This window comes from Cladophialophora bantiana (genome assembly GCF_000835475.1).
Source record: "Cladophialophora bantiana CBS 173.52 unplaced genomic scaffold supercont1.1, whole genome shotgun sequence".
Lineage (NCBI taxonomy): Eukaryota > Fungi > Ascomycota > Eurotiomycetes > Chaetothyriales > Herpotrichiellaceae > Cladophialophora > Cladophialophora bantiana.
In genome coordinates this window covers 1,140,217-1,162,070 of record NW_015971575.1, presented here as the reverse complement: position 1 = coordinate 1,162,070, position 21,854 = coordinate 1,140,217, and the positions used below count along the sequence as shown (strand labels likewise).

Here is a 21,854-nt window from a genome sequence, read left to right as displayed (position 1 = left end):
AATCTAGGATTCGGCGAAAATAGTCCAAGAGTCCACGCAAAGCTTTTCAGGCGGGCATATTGGGCCCAAAGAGAATTCTGACGCTGCAAATGTGGACAAGGAGGCCACTATACTTGCTCTCAAGATGGTAAGCATATAAGCCGTAGGACTATTTCAGTATCCGGACTAACCCCTCTCGAGGTGAACTGGGAACATCATGGTAATCAACCACTCAATTCAAACACAGAAGCCTCTCTCTGATTTCATGACACAGGCCCGGGTTCCTGGCTATCAGTCTGCTCCAGGCCAGGGCTAGATTGGGTTTCACAAAGAACTGGGGTTGCAGATTTTGACAATAGCGCGAGAGAATTGATATCTACAAGGACAAGGCGTTTGACACTGGATCGAAACAAAATTACGGGAACAAAACACCGAGAGCCTGACGCCGAAACTGCGTGGAAATATTGTAACGGCAAGTGATGTGTCTCTGAACCTTTTTCAATCACGGAAACTGACAAGGCGTCGTCAAGCATACTTCGAGGATTCGTTCGGCTCGACCCCCCGCATTGTGTATAGACCCGAGCTTGAGAGCGCTCTTCGAGCCCACTTCCGTGGAGACCTGGGTCGGGGGATGACGCCGCCTGGTTCGCCCTGCGCAAAACTGTGTATGCCTCAGGATGTCGAATCTGCCTATCCAAAAATTCGTCAATGAGTTTCACTGATATCAAAACTGAAGCTTGGAGTTATTTCCAGAGCGCCACGTCTGTCCTCATCGAGCTACTTTTCACTCCTACCGGCCTGCTTGCTGTACGCGCATTGGTTGCAATGGTAAATGTATCCGATTTATTTGTGATGAATATCATCTGACAATATGTGACAGACTTTTTTCTCTGAAGGGCTCGGCAATCCCGCCCTTGAGTACATGTTCTGTACCAGTGCAGCGCGTGTGGCTCAAGCGAAAGGACTACATCGAAGACCAGCCAAAGCTTGGAATCTAGCTGCTCATGATGAACTACACTATAGTTGGTTGGTTTGGGCGATATACTGCTGCGAGAAACATATCGCTCATCGCTCTGGACGACCGTCTGTAAGTGATTGACCTATTATTTATTCGACCACTGACGGCTCTTCACTTGCTAACGAATATCTTGCCCAGGCCATAGACGACGACGAGATTAGCTGTCAAATCCCCTCTGAATCCTGCCCAGGAAGCACTCTTGACGTGGAAGCATTCATGTATCTTATTCAACATTCGCAAATATCCTCTCAGGTTTCTAAGCGACTTATGTCTGTGAAGGCCTTTCAACAGCCACCAAACACCCTGCTGGAAACTGTAGCTCAGCTGGATCATCAGCTGCGCGAATGGAGAGATTCTCTTCCGGCAAAATTGAGACCTGATGACCGCCTAAGGTCTCTTCAGGTCCCCGGTGACGCCAGGTATTTCCCCACAATCCTTATGCATTACGCTTATTACGGAAGCTTGATGGCAATCCATACCATCTTTGCCTACCCGTGGGTATACAGCACCATTTTTGGGAATGACAGGGGTATTGTGACGCAAGATCAAGTGATTTTCAGCTCGAACACGGTTGCCGAAGCTGCGAGGAACATTATCATCATTGCAAGAGGTCTGGAGATCAATGGTGCATCAAATCCAATGGTGTGTATAATCAATCCCCCCTTGCTTGCAAATGATGCCTGTATTTTTCTAACAACCCAGGCCGACATTCTACTACCAAATGATTAGACTTATCAATCTTTTCATACACATTCTCAAATTCCCGTCTCTGCCCTCTGCTCGATCGGACGTCGCCTTGCTCGACGTAGCAGCTGGATACTTTGGACACATAGAATTCATCACGGCTGAGGAGCTCAGCTTCCCTTTTGCTCGAGACGTGGCCTCGGTCGCACGACAAACGGTCAACAAGGCTTCAAAAACCGACGTGCCCGCGATCACGAGCGCGGAGGACGGCTTCAGTCTTGCAACTGACGCGGACATCCCATTTTCGGTAAGTAGTTGGCTGGGTTCGGCACACCATTTTGGGCTACGTATTGACCATCACCAAAGCATATTTTCAGCGCCAGCCAAGACTTCAACCTCGATGATTGGAGCGTTTTCTCTGTATTTTCCGGCGATGCGCTGATGAATCGGGAGATCGGTTTCTGATAGCAGAGGGAATAAGGTCAGCAAATTAGCCCAAGGGTTATCTTGAGATGTCGAATCAATCAGGACCTGAAGTTTTCGCCTCCAAAAAATGCCTTTGCTGGATCGGTTTGCACATTTGCCAGCAGGCTTCGGGGTTCGGTGACTTAGCAACGTTCGGGCCGGCCAGCGAGTTCAATTCGTCACCACTCTGTCCATCAGTTCCTGGATCAGCAGGCCAGATATCCGAGAATGTTCCCCCATTGGCTATTAGGCCGAGGTGACTTAATCAAACAGTCGGAGTCTCCCTGCTAGATGGGTAAACCGGCGAATCAGTAGTCAGCTTTTCGCAAGTGCAAACCTCCATTTGAGCTGGCCTTGTTGCTCCCCGAAGGCCCCCGCAACCCCTTCACGAACGTCGCCAGGACTTTGCTAAGACTCCCCGAACTCTTACCGCCAAATGGGACAGTCCCTGCGTGCATCTTCGGGGACAGGTTAGTGATGCGGAGCCCCGGATGTTTCGCCCTCGGGATTCCCATTCTTGCCTTGTTTGGTCTTGTCAGTATATCATCAACTTGCCTTCCCTGTTCAGGAGGTATCGTAGTTCCTGTTTGTGTCTGTATTTCACATTCTATTTTCCTGGTGGACACCAGTCAAAGTCCAAGCCGCCGCCTCGACATAGTGACACAATTGCGCGGAGCAGAAAACGTCAAGAATGGCATATTCAGCTGTAGCATCCACCGTGTGGCCGCCCACGCCGGTCAGCCCAGCGGTCAAAACCCTCCTCGCGCGACTCTTCCACCTCGTCGACCAAAAGGACGACAATGTCGGGTCGTTGCTGGCTGAGGAAATCTTCACGCCTGATGCGCGGTTTGTCTCGGCGAATGGCGTGTTCCGCGGCAAGAAGGGTACGTTCTTTCAGCGAACTTGGTAATCAATCCCGGGAAGCACACTATCGGAATTGGTCAGAGTAGATGGTCGAGTTGAAAAATACCTGTTGCCAGTATACAATCTCGCTCTACATTCAACCCGACGTTCTTTCTTTCTTTCTTCTTTTTGTTCTCTTGCTCACAGGTTCTATCTTACACCGTCTAATTGTGTCTAATTCGATTCTCTAGAAATCACGAATAGCCGAGCGAACGCGTGGAAGGTGGTGACCTTCCGCAAACACACGGTCGACAAAGTCTACGCGGGGGCCGCAGACGGCACCGACCTTGTGCTCACGGGCACACTTGAGACACGCACGAAGGATAGCGGTTCTGCGACAACCATCACAGAGTTTGCGGCGAGGGCGGTGATAGACCAGAGTGCCGGCAGCACGGGGCCAAGGATCAAGGAGTATCAGGCGTGGATTGGGACGTCGACCACATCGACTCAACAGTGACCATAAGCTCGAGTCGAAGAAGAGCGAATTGTTGCCCCATAGAAACTCAATTTTAGTGGTAATTCCTGGGTAACCATACCCTTCACTAATTCCCTATTTCCTGCCTAATCTTCATATTTCTGGAAGAATATCTTTGCCTCCTCGTATTCTCTCAAGATGGTTTCCTGATGCTGCTGGGATCGAATAGAGAACGAGGCCGAGAATGGATTGGGTCCAAACACGAAGCCGCCTGAGTGGCCCGTTTCCACGTCCAAGCCCAGCGGCGGTGCACTCGGGTCGGCTTTAATGTCAAAGGCCCAGGCCATTTTGGACATGTTGATCATCTACAGAATTTTCGTCAGTACGTGAGAGGCCCAGCGATTTCGATCTGGGATCCATTGGAACACAACCCAGGCTAATTCACCAGAGAATTCTCCGCAAGGCGTTGACCAGAACAGACTCGCCTTCTGGCCCCGAAGCTGTAAGTTACTCTTCTATTACTTTCATCGTCATGGGAACTTTGGTTATTGCCCTTGCTGCCGAATTTGTCGTTGAGGAACCGTTCTGGTATGAATTCCTCTGGTCTGTTGTATTCTGACGTGTCTTGGTGAATGGACCAGGTGTTAGCAAACACAATGGTGCCTTTGCGAAGGAAGTAGCCCTCGTAGATGTCATCTTGAATCAGCATATGAGGGACGCCACCTGGTGCTACTGGTCGCCATCTCAACGTCTGGAGGAGATCAGTCAGTCTCTATTGTGAAGCGTTTAAGTTTTCATACGGTATCTGACCTCTCACCTCTGTCATGACTGCTTGTATGTAGGGGAAGGTTCTTAACATCCTGGGAACCAGGTGACTTTGAGGGTCCGCAGACCTCATCTAATTCTTTCTGTGCCTTTCGCAAGACTTCAGGATATTTGACCATGGCAAGGACAAACGAGTGCAGAGTCGAGGATGTCGAATCAGAACCTGCTTCCATCTTAAAACCGAAATCAGATCTTGCCGTAAGGAAAGCTAGCCATAGAGAGCCATACCAGAATTCCCCAGTGTACACAATCTGTTCGTCATCAAGGCCACTTTTCTCCTTTCCCTCCAAGAGTTTGTCCATGAAACAAGGGATCTTATCTTGTTTCCGGGTTCTTGCCTTGGTCTCGTTGAGCAGGCCGGAATATAGTGTCCGTTGCTCTTGCCGAATATTTGCTGCCCAGCGCTTGTAAGGGGCTAAGAATGTAGGCATATATCTCAAGAACGGGAAGGGATCCATGGGGGGTGTGGCTCCTGGAGCTAGTATTTCGGTGAATTGCTCCTGAGCATGATAGAGGGCTTGGACTTTTGGTGCCTCGTAGCTAGCGCTTCTCTGGCCGAACACGGATGCAAGAATGACAGCTGCTGAATACCGGCGAATATGCGTGAAGCACTTTTCCGGACTTGTCATAAGTTCATATACCGTCTGTGATGCTTTCGCTTCTTGGACGGGCAAGGGTCCGTCCACAGCAGTCACATTCAACAAAGCCTGAACTGCCTTCCGAAGAGCCCTCCAGCTTTGGCCGTATGGGACGAGCAGAATGTGTGTTTCATTGCGGCAAAGAAGTTCATTGCTAACATAGCTATCAGGACGGCTCGAATAGATAGCTCCACGTTTGTCAAAGAGTCTGTAATGAGTTAGGAGAAATTTGATCTAATAGAACTCCAACTTACTCTTTCACACTCCCGTAGTTGTTCAGCACGATGACGTTTTGAGGATCTAGATTGAGGCCGACCACAGCGCCGTACTGTTTGCTCCATTCAAGAAATCTGGACCACTAAACAACTGATTTGCCACTGACCTGGATTGACTCACCTGATGAAAGGCTTTTTGAGAGGAAACTGGTGAAGATTCCCGATTATTGGCAGTGTTGGCGGCCCAGGCGGAAAGCCTCGAGGTCGACGACTGGCAGCGGAGTAGCGAGCAAGTACGAGTAAAAGTACTGTGAAGGAGACAAGAACCAGCTTGCTGGCAACAGAAAATACTGTCACGTTCATGAGTGTTGTCTGATATGGTAGACTTTCTTTACAGACACCTCGCAACTCGATTGTCTCAAGGGTTTCGTTAAATGATGCCTATCTTTTGTCACTTGAACCCAAGCGGGACCTTCATTTGATTGCTCCCTTTCCTAAACAGGCCGTTGCCGCGGGAGCAATTCCTGTTTCGGGATTCTGTGAAAGCGGCTCCATAACTTTCAGACAACTCGGGTTCTTGGCTGTGGGGTGCGAGTTTGGTTGTCAGGCATTGACATGTCTTTCGTCGACGGAGAAACTATCGTCTTTGCCGAAGCTCCGAAAAGAGGCTTGTGGGCAGATGTGTAGTAGAGGTGGTGTTAAAGGGCCGGGTTGGATGCTCATTTTGTAGGGTATTCTTCACTCGGCAAAAGTTACGGTTCGTTCGACACAACGCGGAATGGCTCGAGACCTGGATTTCCCCGTCATCATTATTGGAGGTGGAGGATGTGGTTTGTCCATGTCGTTGTTCCTCTCTGACTATGGAGTCGATCACATTTTGTTCGACCGCAAGAGCGTGGCCTCAGCTCTTCCAAAGGCACACTACCTCAATCAGAGGACTATGGAGACGTTTAGGCTGCATGACATGCACAGAGAAATCCAGAAAAAGAGCTGTCCTCCCAGTCGAATGAGTCAGGTTGCATGGGCCACTTCACTCGGGGGCAATGGGCACCTGGACAGAAAAGTCATTCACCAATTCCCATGCTTTGGTGGCGATGATGGCGGTTTCAAGTCACAGGCATACAAAAGAGACGGCCCAGAAGGATCGGCCAATCTTCCGCTTTGCAGAATGGAACCTATCTTACGGCGAATGGCGGAAGAAAGGAATCCTGGACGCATCTGTTTCGGGTGTACAGTCGTCGATTTTCAAGATACTGGTGAGCGCGTCGAGGTTACTGTCCAAGACACAGCGGGAACCCTCTCAACTTATCGAACGCAATATCTCATTGGTGCAGACGGTGGACGCACCGTTGGGCATAAGATCGGTGTCACGATGGAAGGTCGTACTGGAATCACACATATGGCCTCTGTGCACTTCGAAGCAGACCTCTCCCAGTACTGGGACGAAACATTTTTCGCCTGCCATTTCATAAACGGCGAATGCGGAACAATCTTTGAGAGCGGAGCCGTAGTCCCCATGGGTCCGACCTGGGGCAGTCAACCTGAAGAATGGGTCATGCATTTTGGTTTCGCATTGGACGACGAATCCAGGCACCAAGAGGACAAACTGATACCTCGAATCCGCGATCTCCTCAAGATTCCAGATCTAGAGATTAAAGTTCACAGAATAAGTCATTGGATTATCGAAAAGGTGGTGGCGGACAAGTACCGCGTTGGCAACGTTTTCATTGCTGGTGATGCTGCTCACCGACGTCCTCCAACCATCGGGCTGGGCCTGAGTACGGCGATAGAAGACGCATTCAATCTATCTTGGAAGTTGGCAATGGTCCTTAAGCACAACGTCGACACCAAGACCCTGGATACTTATGGGCTGGAACGACGACCAGTAGGCAAAAGAAACGCCGACTGGGGTCTGTTCACCTTCGAGAACTCCGCTGTAATTTATGCCGCTATTGGCATAGTTGCCGGACATAAGGAGAACAACAAGTCCAGATTCGAGGCAATGTTTGAAGACTCTTTGACAGGGCGTAGTATCCAAGCACAGGTCAAGAAGATGATTGAATCGCAAAGCATCGAATTTGAGCACATGGGATCGAGCTTGGGTTCACATACGAGGATGGTCTCATAATCGCAGACGACACCAAAACTCCGGAGGTAGATCCTCTCGGCCAGAAAATCTTCCCGATAACTCGACCCAGGCACCGTCTCCCTCATGCGTGGTTGGTTTCGGACGGCCGAGTCATCTCGACGCACGATCTGGTAGGACCTAAAGGGTCAGTTTTGCTTCTGACTGATGAAAATGGGCTGGGATGGGCGGCAGCTGCAAAGCGGCTGGTTCTTCGGTACAAGATTCCTATCCAGACCGCTCGAACTGGTGGATCTCTGAGGGGCATAACAGACCAGTGGAAGAGCGTTAAGCAACTCGAGGATGGCGGTGAAATTTTGGTGCGACCCGATAATTTCATTGCTTGGAGATCACGTGGCTCGTCGAAGGCGAATGGTCAAGAGCTGGAGGCCTCGTTTGCTGCGCTGTTGGGGCTTTCGCAGCCAATTTTTGAACCAAGACAGCTGCCAGTTGATTGATTGATTGATCCAAGGGGGAAGAAGGAAGACAAATTTGCATGAGGGTGTAGGGGAGTGCCAAAGGGGTAACACAATGCCAAGCCACATTTCACTAACCTGATTCGGCGTCTACGCAATACCTGTTAGGGTAAATAGTATCCACCGAGTACGTCATTGCCATTGAATTTTGTCTATGTGCAGTCCAACAAAGGAAATCAGCAATTGGATGTCTTGATGTTTTCGGATACCTTTTGATACAGAAATGCCTATTCCATCTATATCCCGTTGATGAAAAGTCTCGATTCTACCTACCTGTACTTGTAGAAAGATTTGTCCCACCCCCCCAATTCCGCTCGCCTCCGGGATTTGGGGAACTCGATTTCTTGTCACCGAGCTGCCTTCCTCAACCCAGACATGACAGGGAATAAATCTCGTAATCTGCAGTTCACACGAGATATCATGAGTACGGCATTGTTCCGTCACTCAAAGGAGTGAGGGCCAATTTTTGACACCTTGGGGACATAAAACAAGGACGTTGAATGGCATAAAAAGCCTAATTTCTGCATGGTTGCCGACACCAGCATGTTTGCTCAACACTTACCTCGAAACCTATCCGAAGCTCACTTCCAGCATCCCATCTACTACTGATATCGAACCACGATGGCGACTCACCTCAATGGTACCACAAACGACGTCACCAGGAATGGTCAGAACCTGGGACAGAAAACCAAAGTCAAATCACCAATTTCTCTGGCCCTCGTTGTCCTGCGCACGTCCAACTACGAGGCTATGGCTCAATTCTGGCACACATTCCTGGGCACCGATATAAGCTTCAAGGACCACCAGTTAGCCTTCCTCCGCTTCGATGCCGAGCACCATCGCATCGCCATCATCAACGTGCCTGGCACGGGGCTCAAGGAACAGGCCTCAGCGGGCCTCGAGCACATTGCTTTCACATTTGAGACGCTCGGCGACCTAACCGAGTCGTACTTGCAGCGCAAAGCATTGGGTATGATACCGTGCTGGTGCACCAACCACGGCCTGACAACCAGTATTTACTATCGAGATCCCGACGGCAATCGGGTTGAAACCCAAGTTGACAACTTCGACACCGTGGAGGAGGCGAATGCATTCATGACATCGACTCTGTTCAAGGAGAACACTATTGGCACCGATTTTGATCCTGAGGATCTGATCAAGCGACTAAAGGCAGGATAGAATCACAGGAGCATCAAGACTAGAATCGAAATTGGGCCACGTTCGTTACCGGAGGGCTTTTGAGATAGACTAGACTTTGTCCCGCCTTCGAGAATAAAGACCCTCATTCATAATGACTTTGAGTGTATTTCGTGTATAGCTTGTGTACATGTTTCGCTTGTCTGTTTTGTTTGCCATGTGGCAGAGTATGGCAAGACTGCTTGCTCAAGTTTCTGCAGCCTTCCTCGTTCCGTTAGTCGCTGAAGATACCGTACAGATGGGTCGATCCCAGGTCAAATTCGCATTCCGTGTCCTCGGCGCTTTCTCATTCCCTTGGGATGCGCAAAGACCCTTGACGTCATATTAAGGGCACCACTGCCGCAATAAGGAGATAGACCCGTACCATATCGGAGTTCGGCTTCTTGGCAGTAAAAGACCCACTTGCGGGGTATCTGCCCGTATATCTGGGGTATAGACCGGGGTGTCGGGGTAACAGTTCAAGCCAATTAATTGCCTGTTTCTTTTCTTTTGTCGCCCTCATCGATGTATTCTGGCGCAACTGATGCCTTCCTTGACGGCTCTCAAAGCCAAGAGCCCGATGCCAAATGCTCCCAGTTGGAGGCAGTTAACCCAAATGATCTCTGAATGGCTAACATGTCAACGTATTCGGCCCCACGTCCCACAGACATCGTCAACTCTCATATTTCAAGTCTATGCCGAGCATTGCAAAAGGTGCAAATGGAAGAACCTTACGACCTCCGCCTCGACTTCTATCCCGGCGCCGAGTTCCGATCAGGGGATGTACGCTGTGCTCGGACGGGCATGTATAAACATCTTGTATATGAGAATGATTATATCAAGTGAGGGTTGACTTCAACGTTGTTTTTGCCTGTACACTCAATCAGCTCCCGGATTCAAATCCGTTTCCTTCCTCGTCACTGAAGGCCATGCTTGGCCTTTTTCGACGATGCCCGCCCATTCTGTTCTCGTGCTTGCGTCCGCAATAGCACTTTTCCTCTGGCTAGGACGCCTTCTCCTGTTTTCTAAGTCACGCCGTCTTCCCCTGGGCCTCCCCGCCTTCCGATAATTGGCAATCTGCATCAAGCGCCCCAGGTGTACCCGTGGTGCGTCTACCAAGAATGGACCAAGAAGTACGGACCTGTGTACAGCCTTCAATATGGCATGAATACAATTATCATGCTAGGCACCTACCAGGCGGCACATGATCTGCTGAACAAGCGAAGCCACATCTATAGTTCCCGCCCCAGAGCTGTCATGGGTGGAGAGTGTCTCAGCAGAGGCTTGCGAACTCTTCTTATGCCGTGTGGTCAACAATGGCGAAATCACCAACGTCTCCAAGCTTCATACCCCAACGTTCGGATATCCCAGAGCTACCGATGCCTCCAAGACCTCGAGAGCAAACAGCTTGTGTACGAATTCCTCCGGCCAGGAGTTGACTTTGTGGATCGCTACCATCGATACTCCTCTAGCCTTATCTTCACTCCCGTCTACGGCCGACGTCTCCCTACTGGCAACGAGCTGGAAATCAAGGCGATCGACGAGGTGATGAAAAACTTTCTCTACGCCGCTCGCGTCGGAACCTGGCTGGATGACGCGGTACCCGTTCTGAACTACCTACCCAAGTTTCTTGCGTCGTGGAGGCGACTCGGTGATAGGCTTCATAAGCTGGAGTCTACTCTTTCTATAAACAACATGATCCAGGGTCTCAATTCTGCATCGTGGAACTGGTCAAAACACGTCAAAGGGATGAAAGAGGGACGGGAGATGTCGACGAAGGAACTGGCATATGATGTCGGTATTATCTACGAGGCTGGGAGCGATACGACATCCATGGCTCTCGAGATCTTTACGCTGGCGATGCTGGTATATCCCGATGTAATGAAGAAGGCGCAGGCTGAAATCGACAGTCAAGTTGGCAATCGATATCCTGGCTTTGAGGACAAAGATTGCCTACCTGATCTGGACGCTATGATTAAAGAAGTCTTACGCTGGCACCCGGTGAGTGCTGGCGGGATCCCACATGCCGTTATTCAGGACGACGAGTATTTTGGCTACCATATCCCGGCTGGCGCGGCCGTCATTGGGAACCACTGGTCAATCCACCTTGACGAAGGCGTCTACAAGGACCCATACGACTTCATCCCTGACCGGTGGATCGAGGATCCTTCCCTCCCGTTAGTGCCGTTCGGCTTTGAGAGGTGGATCTGCACTGGCCAGCATCTCGCACGTAACAGCCTCTTTATCAACATGGTGAGAATCCTCTGGGCGTTTGACATCACGCATGCATACGAGAGCGTGATGGAGATAGACGAGAAAGGTCAGAGAGTGGAAGTCTGGAGAAAGAGTGAAGTTGATCCGCTTGCCTTCACGCAGGGATTGAACTCCAAGCCGATGCCTTTCAAGGTCGAGTTCAAAGTGAGATCTCCGGAGAGAGCGCAGATTGTCCGAGAACAATGGGACAGCGCGGATAAAAGAATTGACGTATTGTTGGAAAATATCCGGGCTGATATGGGCGGGAAGTAAAGTAGTGGGAAGGATGACCAGGAGCAGCCGCCTCTGTTAGTCCTCGAGAACCCCTATCGACTTTGAGAACACCCTGGTTCAGTTATGATTACTTACTTTTGAACTCTGTAGTGACGTAATCCTTTTCTGCAATCACAGAGCTATTGATGGATGCATATTTATAAAACTTCCGTGTAAACTGGTCGTGTAATTAATGCCTCAAGTGTATGGATTTTGTTGAAGGATTACTCCAGGAGGGAAGGTGGACGGAGACTTTGGAGAGAGACCCGCTTCTGGGGTGCCGGAATGTATTAGCGGTTCATCATTGCCACCAGTCAGAGCGGTGATCTATAGGTGTCACATGGCCGACATAGATAGGGCCGGTATTCGGGAAGGCCAGTTCGGTGGTATAAATGATCTACGCAATGAGGGCTTTGGCAAGACCATTTAGCAGGAGCGGAGTCTTCATTATATCCACTTGTCGATAGGCATTTGCTAGATCTTGAGATCAATAGCTGTCTGTCGGTGTGCTCAACCTTTCTCCCTTCTCCAAACCTAGATTGGGCGTAGCGAGTGGAAGCCGCCAACAGTTTCAGCCCTTTAATGGTCAACCGCAAAGACAAATTGTCCAGCCTCGTGGCCTCCGCCCTGCCGAATACAAATTTGATATATTTGCGTGCCCGTGTAACCACGTCCGGTCTATGGCTCCTTATTTTCTAACGTCTGACTGCCCCGTGTCGGATGAGTAGCTCCGTCACCTCTATCCAAGTTTGCTGGCTGTCCTGGTCAAGGTACCGAATTTCGCGGCTAGAGCTGTGCAGAAAATCCAAAAAGTGTATCCAAACAGTGAAACGATCAAACCGTTCGTTGGGATTGCCGCCATGACCGAGGATAAGTCGAACCAGCTCAATGTCAGGCTGGTAGTGAATCCCTCTACGTAAACATATTCTAGGAGCGGCCGGTGCCGCATCAGAAATACGAGACCTGGCTGCGACTGTAGACATGTTTTAGCGTAAAAATCAAAACCATATAGAATTCCGAGTGATAAAAGAGGCCGGGGGCCTTCATTAGCACAGGCACAGGTATAAATGTGATAGTCTCCCGGTGAGTCCCCCGCCAATTACTCCAACGATGAGAGTACAAGACCTCATCTAGGTGGTTGAATAGATGCAGGGATGACTCGGAAGACTTATCTTCTAGCTTTTGAGCGTGCCACATGAAGGTTTGGAGAAGCACCTTTGTTGGCGCATCAGTCATCTTCATCTGAGCCACCACTGCCTCACATACAAAGCGATGAACGTGGAAGGAAGCGACAGACTCTATCTCAGTAAATTTCGGGATTGTCCAAAAGGAAATCTCGTGCCGTCCGATGTAAGAAGTCGACACTGTCTCGATACATCAAGTGTCTATCGCCGCGAAGTGTTTTGGTTTTCCAACAACCCTAAGCATCGCAAGCTAATACGGCTGGCGGTCTCAGTTAGTCGCTCCTCTATTCTATGTGCGGAAACAGCCTTCATGGGCACATTGAGGGCAAAGTTCGGGTTTACTTCGTCCAAAAAGGAGCATGTCATGAGTGATAGTCCGTCCGCGGAGTTCAGAGCACTGTTGAGAAGCTTGAGAGCTCTCGAGCGGTAAACCTCGTCGATGCCGGAGAGCATCTGACGGAAGTAAGCCTCCAATCCGCTCGGAAATTGGCTTAGCCTGTCCAGGAGGTCTGCAATTGTGTCTTTATGCTCCAACCCGTGTAGAAGGGGACGAACAACAAGGACTACCCAGAGAAAAACGCATTCAGCCTTGTCGAGGGGCTCGGTAACAAGTTTGAGACACAGCGCGTGGCTGTTTTCTCTTAATGCTTTGAATTTATCATCGGCCTGGAACTCAGCGGTGATATACTTTTCAATGTCATTGTGGTTCAGGAGTTCAAGACGTAGATTAGAATTTTGCGCTAACCTGATTTTGAAGATTTCCAATGGGCGGCTTGAAACGCACATTTTGACATGAGGGAGGGTCGAAAAGGCATTGAGGAGCTCCAGGATTTGGGTTCGGTGAGTATCATGCTCAGCACACTCATCTAAGCCACCAACGAAGAGGCATACTCGTAAATCTTGAGCAGTATCCTGAATGACTGTATGAATTGTAATAAGCAAATCAGATTCGGTCCAGGCTGGGAAATATTCCAGTTCTAGATCGATGATCGCCACCCAGGTTGAGCGATTCGAAGCGTCGACTGTGGCCACCCGTACGTACTAAGTTGTAGGAAGAGACCGCCACAGTCCTGAAAAGGATTTCTGAAGAGAGCTGCCGGAACTCCAAAAGAAATAGTTTGCCATCAGCAATTTCTTATTCCCAGCCCATGATTCGAGAAGCTCCTTCGTGCGCGATTCGTAAAGTAGCTGCTTCATCATTATACTCCTACCAGAGCTAGCTTGCCTGATACCCAGTGTAGGCTGTCATGTCCTTGAAGCCACGCCGATATATCAGACCACTAAGATTGGTACTTGGCCGGAGGATTGAAGACCCAGTCTAAGCCACCTCTGCTTTTCGGTCAATTTTGCTTCCACGGTCGTTGATCCTGTCAAAAAAGAGAGTGTCGAGGACTTTCCTTTCATAAGTGACGCCGCCCTATGCTCACTTGGCGCGATGCCGTGCTGCCTCGACCTAGCTCACCTTGGTGGAGACCAGCTCTAACGCCTATGGTTGGCCTTTCTAATCTAGAGTCCGGGTAGGCTCCCTGCTCTGGACTTTGTCTAATAAAACGCGAGATCGAATTGAAAGGTGACGTCGTTTCAGGCCGCATCACGTATCAAGAGACACTTCAAGTTGGAGCTCATTCGTAAACACAAGGCTGTCTCGAGGTACATTGATGTCGCTCTGAAAGCCAAATGAAGCCGTGCTGCACACATCATTCCAAGATATTATCCTGGTGCCGACTTCCCTCCCTTCGAATTCATGTTATCCAGACCCAATAACTGTCCCATTCAAGAAAATCGGCTGGATATTGCTGAAGTTTTTGAGATCATCGACCGTCATGGTCATGCTGTCACTCGCCGTCGCTTTGTTAAAGCTCCCAGCTGAATTCCAGGTCATGGAAGCTGCAGCAATGTAGGTTCTTGACCCATCGGAGCTTTTGCTGAAGCTGACGACTTGCCAGTACAGCAAGCCGTACTGTGCCCAGTGTTGAAATACCATTGGCAAATGATTTTCGACGTAGGATTTTTCGTTGAAATTGGTGCCCGGGATATCGGGATATGCGATCATTGCGATGTAAGGCATTTTATGTGAGTTTGCCGCTCGGAAAAGGACTTGGGAGTTTTTCGTAGCTGAGGATGCGGTCTGTACTAGCCAGATCCTTTGCTACCTGAGCAGGTTGTCTTCCCTGTGCAAGTATTCCGGTGCTGGACCTGACAACCTACCTAGCTGCTTACGTGGACGATACAACTTCAACTTCAAAGGTCACCCCCAGAGGAGCCGACAATACGAGAAATCATGGAGAACTCTTCGGGACGGGATTTCCTTCAGGGGTAGGTGTAATATTTGGATGGATATTCTACTCATGGCTATCGCCAGGGGTCGTGCGATATGTTGATGCTCAAGCGGTCCTTCGAACATATCATGTCTTCTCCGGGTTCTTGCCTTAGGCAGGCCTCAGAGCCCCATAGGTGCAACTCGACGCGACAGCATGTAAGTTCGTCGCGCGGGCCTACCTTTGCTCTGATTCAAGCTGGCAGGCTGGCCTCGATCTCTTGCCATGGGCCGCCCAATGGTCATGTTAACCATGTCCTTCTGCTCCATGTGGGCACCCCATCCTCAGCCGCAGCCACATTTTCAGCTCGAACGGTAAACATGGAGACCACATCCTGGAGCCAGCGAAAGTCTGGGGTAGGGCCTGGCCATAGGGTGGCATCGAATGTCAATCCGAACTCCGGCTCCGAATTGTGTAGTGTTCTTCACATCGGACGCACTTCTGCATGCGAGAGTGTACTGACCTGGTTTCAGACGTCAAGACCAGACGCGGCTGTGATGCCCCAGCTTTCTTCGAAGCATCTCCCCATGCCCTTTCCACAGCAGTTTCGACCGTGCAGGCTAACAGCGTAAATAGCCCGCTTATTTCCCCCGATCACCTGTGTTCTCTCGAATTTTGTCATCAGAAGTCCACTCTATCCAGACGCCTACACAATGGGTCAAAGTGAGGCAGCAATCCAGAATCGATCAGTCATATCTACAGGCCTCGGCACCATCGAAGACGGCGCTGTAACTAGATGGAATCATGTTAAGACCTTCGCGCTCGTCGGAGTAAGTTTCCGTGACAAGTTTGATTCCGACGATGGCTGATTTACTGATTTTCACATAGGCTGTCCTGAGCTTGTTCTTCTGCGAACTGATCGTCCTCGTCGGAGGCGGAACCTTTGCTCAGCACGTCGCTGCTCAGATTGGGGGAGCTGGGCTTACCTCGTGGCCGTCATTGGCAGTGATTATCTTCACTGTCGCCCTTGCTGCACCACTCTCTCAAGCTTCCGACTAGTGAGTTAGATCTCGAAACATCAGACTTGTTGATGTATGCTGACATGACCGCTCAGCTGGGGGAGAAAATGGATCCTCGTCATTCCCAATGTTGGTGGTATCTTTGGAGCGATCATCACTGCGCGTGCAACTTCAATGGGCATGTATATCGCCGGCTTCTGTGTCGGAGGCATAGGTTTCGGCGCGCAAGGTCTCATTTTAGCAGTCATCTCTGAGGTACTACCACGCAGGTTTCGTTCCTGGGCTCAAGCCTCTGCCAACATCATGAACGCTCTCGGATCAATATTCGCTCTCACCATTGGTGGTTACTTGGTCCAGTCACGCCCAGATGGCTTTCGGATCTACTTCTACATCTGTGCCGGCATCTACGCTGTCGCCGTCCTACTCGTAGTTTTGCTTTACAGGCCGCCACCCAGAGAGCTGCAGTCTCTGAGTTTCAAAGACAAGGTCCACGCTCTTGACTGGACAGCATATATACTACTTGGATCTGGGACCGTTCTCCTCTGCCTAGGGCTTTTGTGGGCGGAAAATCCTTACGATTGGAAAGATGCTCATGTCCTTGTACCTCTGCTTATTGGTGCAGTATTGCTCATCGTTCTGGCTGTTTACGCCACGAGATTCAAGAAAGACGGTCTGTTTCACCACGACCTCTTCCAAGACCGCAACTTTCCCATTTCAGCAACCGCATCTGCTATCGAAGGCATGGGATACATGACAGCCGCTGTCTTTTTCCCCTATGCTCTGGCAATCTTACAAGTGGATCAGCTGAGCACCTATCGACAATATCTATGTCAAATGGTCGGTTTCTGCGCCTTTGGTCTCGCTTGTTTTTTATCAGGTCTCTATATCTATAAAACCAAATCGGTCAGAGTTACTGGCGTGGGAACTTTTGTCCTGTTCCTGATCTTCATGTGCCTAATGGCCAGTGTCAACGAAAATACCCCCTCAACTCACTATTGGGGCTATATCCTCTTCTATGGCATGGGCCTTGGCCTGGCTCTTGTCACATTCTTCACCGCTGCACAGTTTGCAACTCCAGCGGAGCTAATCGCCACTGCCTCTGGTATCTGCACCGGCATCCGTAGTCTGGGAGGCTCGGTTGGATTAGCAATTATCAATGCTATCTTTGCAAGTGGCCTCTCTGCCAACCTTGCTCCAAAGGTTACCAACGCAGTCGTTCCACTTGGTTTACCAAAGACAAGCATTGGACCACTTATTGGTGCGTTGAGCTCGGGCAATGCGGCCTTGCTGGAGAAGGTACCAGGTGTCTCCCCTGAGATCATATCAGCCGCTGGTTTGGCCATCAAGCAAGCATACGTTGTTAGCTTCAGAAATGTCTTCATCTGTGGAGCAGCTTTCATGGCTTTGGGTATCATATGTAAGTTTACATCATTCAACCCCAAAGAGTTTTTATAATGACTTACGATACAGTGACTTCCTTCATGCGCAACCCTCGCACGGAGTTCAACGGCAAGGTCGATGCCCCTATTGAGGTCTCGTCGGATGTTGATCTTGAGGATGAACGAAAGGTGGTTCACGACCAGCACATTGAGAATAATGAGGTCCGATGAGCAGGTTTGAAGTTTTGTGAATTTCTGTGAAGATAATCTGCTGAATTTTGATTCACGAATCGAGTGAACGCTTCTGCGAGGAGGAAGGTGAAGATGTTGTCGAAGGGTTCTGTTATGTTGATGAAGAAGATGATTCCACCTCCATGGTGATCGTACGAGGAATTGCTCAACTATGAGATTGACCTTGTTAATCTGCACTTCGTCTATGCTTAGTCGATGAGTAGCTAACTTACCATTTCGATGAAGAACCCAAGACCGCAAACGAATCCGGCAGCGGATAGGCCGATACTTTATTAAGGCATTGCTCTCCCCTGTGTGGATTTTTGTCGGTACCCTGCCCTCCCCAACAGCAGAAACATTTCACAGTGTCATTGAGATGTCTAGCTCGTTGTAAAATCTGCGCCACAATTAACAAAGAGCCCAGAAGCTTCCAGCAGTCTCTAAACGAAACCTGGATTCTATCATCGAGGCGCTTACAACTGGTTGGTTAGGCCAAATAACAACTTGGCTTGATTCTCCTGGCCAGGACGCTCTTTTACTTATTCTGCAAGAGTCTCCACGCCGCAGCTTTCTTCTACTAATACTGGAGGGCAAGTGCACCTCCATCGCATCTAACTACAGTTCCTGTGATATTGCTTGCCTCATCGCTTAGCAAGAACACAATAGTGTGCGCTTGTTCCATAGGCTTAGCTCCTCTCTTGAGGGCTGTGGCTTGGATTCCGGGTTCAACATATTCTTTCGCGACACTCAGGAGACGCCTCGTGAGTGTCAACCCTGTCGCAATAGCATTGACCCGAATCCCTTTAGGTCCATACTCGGTCGCTGTGGCTGTGCTTAAGGTACTGATTGCCGCTTTCGAAGCGCCGTACAAGCTGATGCCTGGTTCCGTCTGCGTAGCAGAGATCGAGCTCATATTGACGATAGCTGATCCAGACTTCATGTGGGGAATCTGGGCCCGCATACAGTAGTATACACCCCTTGTGTTCATGTCGATCGAGAAGTCGAAGTCTTCTGTGACGGTATCGGCCATCTTGTTGTAGTTATGGACGGCGCCAGCAATATTGGCTGCCCCGTCGAGATGGCCGAACCTGTCGATGGTTTCATCGATCCAAGCCTTGACCTCGCCCTCTTTGCTAACATCGGCCACCTTGGTGTAGAACTTCTGGCCGGGTAAGGCCTCCTTCGACTTTTCTTGGAGTGCCGCTTCTAGCTCTGCCATTCCTTTGGTGTTATTACTCATGGCGGAAACTGTGGCACCACGTGTCCAGAGGAGAAGTGTAGTAGCCAAACCGATACCAGAGCTTGCTCCCGTAACTGCAATCACCTTCCCAGCAAAAGGGGTGGGTGAGAGTGGGGCTGGAAAGTCAACCTCGAGAGTCATTGTGAATCTTCGTGGGCCAAGAGTCTCAATGGCTGTAGAGCGCTGAGTTCAAGAAGCCAAATATCAAAATGAACGCTTTTCGTTACGAACCTACCGTTCTCCATGAATTCTCAGCGATATATACCTTGTAGTATAATCAACTACGGGGTCAACCTATTCACACACCCAATAGAGCCTGGTGAGGCCCCCGCCAAGCTCCACCGGCAACCCCCAACATGAACGACTCCTTACCGGCTCGCCAGCAGTGCAAGAGTCTATCCTCTCTTTCAATCTGAATTCTCAAGTGTGTCGCGAAATAACCATCACGTCGTTGCTTTGGCATTTCGGTCTTTGGGCGGCAATGGTAAGCGGCTTCATGCGTCTGCCAAGACCCCACACGTTCCGATTGGTCCCCAGTGCTGTGCCCTCCACCTAGGGCGTCTCTGGGGGTACCTCAGTATTTTCCCCGTTCTGTGCCTTCTGCTGCATGCGGCGCCATTCCATGGCCCTCACTCCATGTTTAAGTCCATCTCCAGAAATCGATGCAACTGGGGCACATTCGTGGAAGCGGCTGGACAAGATTTCGGCGAAACTTCGAAAACTTGGTCAACGAGTTTTGGTTCCTTCTCGCGACCACGACATTTGCAGATCCGTCAGTGTCATTGACCGGTGGTGGTAGGCGCTGCCATTTTGTTTTCTCTGTTTGCTGTTTGGATCTTGCCTTTGTATGCACCTGAGTATTCCAGCGGCAAGCATCATGCGGAAAACAGTACTGCGGCCTCAGTCTCCATTTGATGTGAGAGCGATCCGATACGTCAGGTCGAAGCCATTTCTTGTCAGAGAGCTAGCGAAGAGTCCCTGCGGTATTCGCACATATGCAACTGTGGTAGATGTACGTATCACACCTGCCGCACCGAAGACTGTGGCAAGATTGACCGCGAGCGTTAGGTACCCAAATACGACACAGAATTTGACGTGATAGTAGTCGGTTCGGGGGCGGCAGGGTTGACAGCTGCCTTGACCGCAACACTATCGGGAAATCAGAAAGTTCTTGTCGCTGAAAAGACGAAATTGTTCGGTGGCACATCAGCATATTCTGGAGGAGCTCTATGGGTGCCAATGAATCCTGTCTCACAGGCCGCAGGTTTTAAAGATACGCCTGAACAAGCGGAGACGTACCTTCGAAACTATCTAAAGGACGAATACGATGCCGCGAAACCTATGATATCCGCCTATCTAGAAGCCGCGCCAGCGATGGTCAAGTTCCTGGAAAGCAACTCGGCAACGCAGTTCATTGCTGCGCCAACTCCGGACTACTATATGCATCTCGATGGTGCTTGCAAGGCCGGAAGGACTGTCTTGAATGCTCCATACGATGGGCGAAGACTCCGAGGAATGGTTAACCAAATACGTTACCCTCTACAGGGCTACTGTGCCTTTGGTTCTCTACAGGTTGACCTACTTGCCCTGAATACCTGGAGACAGCCATTCAGAAGCTGGAAAAACTTTTCGGCAGTCACTAGAGGGGTCCTGCGATACGCAGCTGACCGTGTGCGGTGGGGCAAGGGAACTGAGCTATGCAACGGAAATGCGTTGGTTGGTCGACTGTTTGAGAAAGCCACGAAGTCTGGTGTCCAACTTTGGAACAACGCTCCAGCGGTACAGCCACTCCTAGAAAATGGTCGGGTCGTTGGCATGGTTGTCAACAAAGATGACCGAGAGCTGAGAGTCCGTGCAAAGCGTGGAGTCATCCTTGCAAGTGGTGGATTTGCGCGATCTGCCGAACTTAGCCGCAAATATCTATCAAATCCCGACTGGACGGTCAGCCCTCGGGGGAACGTGGGCGATGGATTGCGATTCGGGCTTGAAAGTGGAGGGAAATTACCGGCTCCGCTCGGTGAAAATGCTGCTCTATGGTCGCCCATTTCCATATTACGCCCTTCGAAAGGGCCCGCTCGATCTTATCCTCACTTCGCAACTGCGATCACAAAGCCAGGCTCGATTATGGTGGACGGCGACGGTAGACGATTTGCAAACGAAGCAGCATCATACCAGGATCTAAGACGAGTGACTCATGAGGCTGGAGTTCGCGTATCGTACTTGATTGGTGATAAGCGGCACCTTCAGAATTACGGAATGGGTATGGCTTTACCAGGAGGCTACCCTATCAGGCACCTGATCAAACGCGGCTATCTCATCACCGCTCGAACGATTCCTGCTCTTGCGCACAAACTCGGGATTGATGCCAACAACCTGTCGACTACGATTGAGCGATTTAACGACTTCGCTAGGAAAGGTAAAGACGAAGACTTCGGGCGAGGGGATGGATCGTTCGATCAGGCATATGGAGATTTCGAAGTGAAGCCAAACCCGAGCCTGGCACCATTGGAGAAGAGTCCATTCTATGCGCTAACTCTATACTCAGGGAATGGTATCACTATGTATGGGTTAGACACAAACAAGGACGGCCAGGTACTGAAGGACTCGGGTGAGCCAGTGCCTGGTCTGTACGCCGTGGGTGCGGATTCGAATCATTTCTTGAAAGGACGTTATCCTTCGGGAGGTTTGACTTTGGGACCATCAATGGTGTTTGGATACCGTGCAGGTCTTCATATTGCAAAGCAATAAGTACACAGATTGTAGTAACGCATGAATATAGGAGTTTCGAGCCTACAAAGGGATTGCAGCGACTGACAAGGTTGAGCACTTTCCCGTTGATTGCTGATTCACGTACCGTTGGGGCGTTGCCACTGTACACAAGGAAAGCTCCTACCAGCGGCCTCTTATAACGTTCTTACTGGCTCGTGTGGCCCATAGACACTAGAATTCTCTGCCCCGAAGAGCGGCCAGATCTTCGCAGCCCAATGATCCACTCAGTTTTCCTTGGGAAAGCTCCTGAGTCATGACTCCAGAAGGGCCCGCTAAGACCTTTACTCCCACTCCAACTTGAGCGAAGGGCCCTTCAAACACCTTAGTGT

At 50.1% G+C, this 21,854-nt stretch overlaps 12 protein-coding genes across 12 annotated transcripts; 8 read left to right on the top strand and 4 right to left on the bottom strand.

Annotated features, from left to right (window-relative positions):
* Positions 1–687: 687 nt before the first annotated feature.
* Z519_00424 (uncharacterized protein) lies at positions 688–2,146 on the top strand (the record flags this gene model as incomplete). Its single annotated transcript, XM_016758181.1, has 5 exons — positions 688–807; positions 860–1,066; positions 1,136–1,641; positions 1,700–1,988; positions 2,048–2,146. The coding sequence occupies 5 exons, from the start codon at positions 688–690 to the stop codon at positions 2,144–2,146; spliced, it is 1,221 nt and encodes a 406-aa protein (XP_016625430.1).
* Positions 2,147–2,837: 691 nt separating this feature from the next.
* Z519_00423 (uncharacterized protein) lies at positions 2,838–3,506 on the top strand (the record flags this gene model as incomplete). The annotated part of the gene is made up of 2 exons (XM_016758180.1): positions 2,838–3,030; positions 3,241–3,506. The coding sequence occupies 2 exons, from the start codon at positions 2,838–2,840 to the stop codon at positions 3,504–3,506; spliced, it is 459 nt and encodes a 152-aa protein (XP_016625429.1).
* Positions 3,507–3,610: 104 nt separating this feature from the next.
* On the bottom strand, positions 3,611–5,505 carry Z519_00422 (uncharacterized protein; the record flags this gene model as incomplete). The annotated part of the gene is made up of 5 exons (XM_016758179.1): positions 3,611–3,829; positions 3,910–4,215; positions 4,265–5,135; positions 5,182–5,277; positions 5,324–5,505. 5 exons carry the CDS (start codon positions 5,503–5,505, stop codon positions 3,611–3,613), a joined length of 1,674 nt encoding a protein of 557 aa, XP_016625428.1.
* Positions 5,506–5,920: 415 nt separating this feature from the next.
* On the top strand, positions 5,921–7,725 carry Z519_00421 (uncharacterized protein; the record flags this gene model as incomplete). Its single annotated transcript, XM_016758178.1, has 2 exons — positions 5,921–7,244; positions 7,301–7,725. 2 exons carry the CDS (start codon positions 5,921–5,923, stop codon positions 7,723–7,725), a joined length of 1,749 nt encoding a protein of 582 aa, XP_016625427.1.
* A 639-nt stretch (positions 7,726–8,364) lies between these two features.
* On the top strand, positions 8,365–8,922 carry Z519_00420 (uncharacterized protein; the record flags this gene model as incomplete). Its single annotated transcript, XM_016758177.1, has 1 exon — positions 8,365–8,922. One exon carries the CDS (start codon positions 8,365–8,367, stop codon positions 8,920–8,922), a length of 558 nt encoding a protein of 185 aa, XP_016625426.1.
* A 633-nt stretch (positions 8,923–9,555) lies between these two features.
* Positions 9,556–9,765, top strand: Z519_00419 (uncharacterized protein; the record flags this gene model as incomplete). Its single annotated transcript, XM_016758176.1, has 1 exon — positions 9,556–9,765. The coding sequence occupies one exon, from the start codon at positions 9,556–9,558 to the stop codon at positions 9,763–9,765; it is 210 nt and encodes a 69-aa protein (XP_016625425.1).
* A 333-nt stretch (positions 9,766–10,098) lies between these two features.
* On the top strand, positions 10,099–11,445 carry Z519_00418 (uncharacterized protein; the record flags this gene model as incomplete). The annotated part of the gene is made up of 1 exon (XM_016758175.1): positions 10,099–11,445. The coding sequence occupies one exon, from the start codon at positions 10,099–10,101 to the stop codon at positions 11,443–11,445; it is 1,347 nt and encodes a 448-aa protein (XP_016625424.1).
* A 1,385-nt stretch (positions 11,446–12,830) lies between these two features.
* Positions 12,831–13,415, bottom strand: Z519_00417 (uncharacterized protein; the record flags this gene model as incomplete). Its single annotated transcript, XM_016758174.1, has 1 exon — positions 12,831–13,415. The coding sequence occupies one exon, from the start codon at positions 13,413–13,415 to the stop codon at positions 12,831–12,833; it is 585 nt and encodes a 194-aa protein (XP_016625423.1).
* Positions 13,416–14,376: 961 nt separating this feature from the next.
* On the bottom strand, positions 14,377–14,697 carry Z519_00416 (uncharacterized protein; the record flags this gene model as incomplete). Its single annotated transcript, XM_016758173.1, has 1 exon — positions 14,377–14,697. The coding sequence occupies one exon, from the start codon at positions 14,695–14,697 to the stop codon at positions 14,377–14,379; it is 321 nt and encodes a 106-aa protein (XP_016625422.1).
* Positions 14,698–15,600: 903 nt separating this feature from the next.
* On the top strand, positions 15,601–17,516 carry Z519_00415 (uncharacterized protein; the record flags this gene model as incomplete). The annotated part of the gene is made up of 4 exons (XM_016758172.1): positions 15,601–15,717; positions 15,776–15,945; positions 16,002–17,323; positions 17,377–17,516. 4 exons carry the CDS (start codon positions 15,601–15,603, stop codon positions 17,514–17,516), a joined length of 1,749 nt encoding a protein of 582 aa, XP_016625421.1.
* A 577-nt stretch (positions 17,517–18,093) lies between these two features.
* On the bottom strand, positions 18,094–18,897 carry Z519_00414 (uncharacterized protein; the record flags this gene model as incomplete). Its single annotated transcript, XM_016758171.1, has 1 exon — positions 18,094–18,897. One exon carries the CDS (start codon positions 18,895–18,897, stop codon positions 18,094–18,096), a length of 804 nt encoding a protein of 267 aa, XP_016625420.1.
* A 736-nt stretch (positions 18,898–19,633) lies between these two features.
* Z519_00413 (uncharacterized protein) lies at positions 19,634–21,504 on the top strand (the record flags this gene model as incomplete). The annotated part of the gene is made up of 2 exons (XM_016758170.1): positions 19,634–19,768; positions 19,825–21,504. 2 exons carry the CDS (start codon positions 19,634–19,636, stop codon positions 21,502–21,504), a joined length of 1,815 nt encoding a protein of 604 aa, XP_016625419.1.
* Between the last annotated feature and the right edge of the window lie 350 nt (positions 21,505–21,854).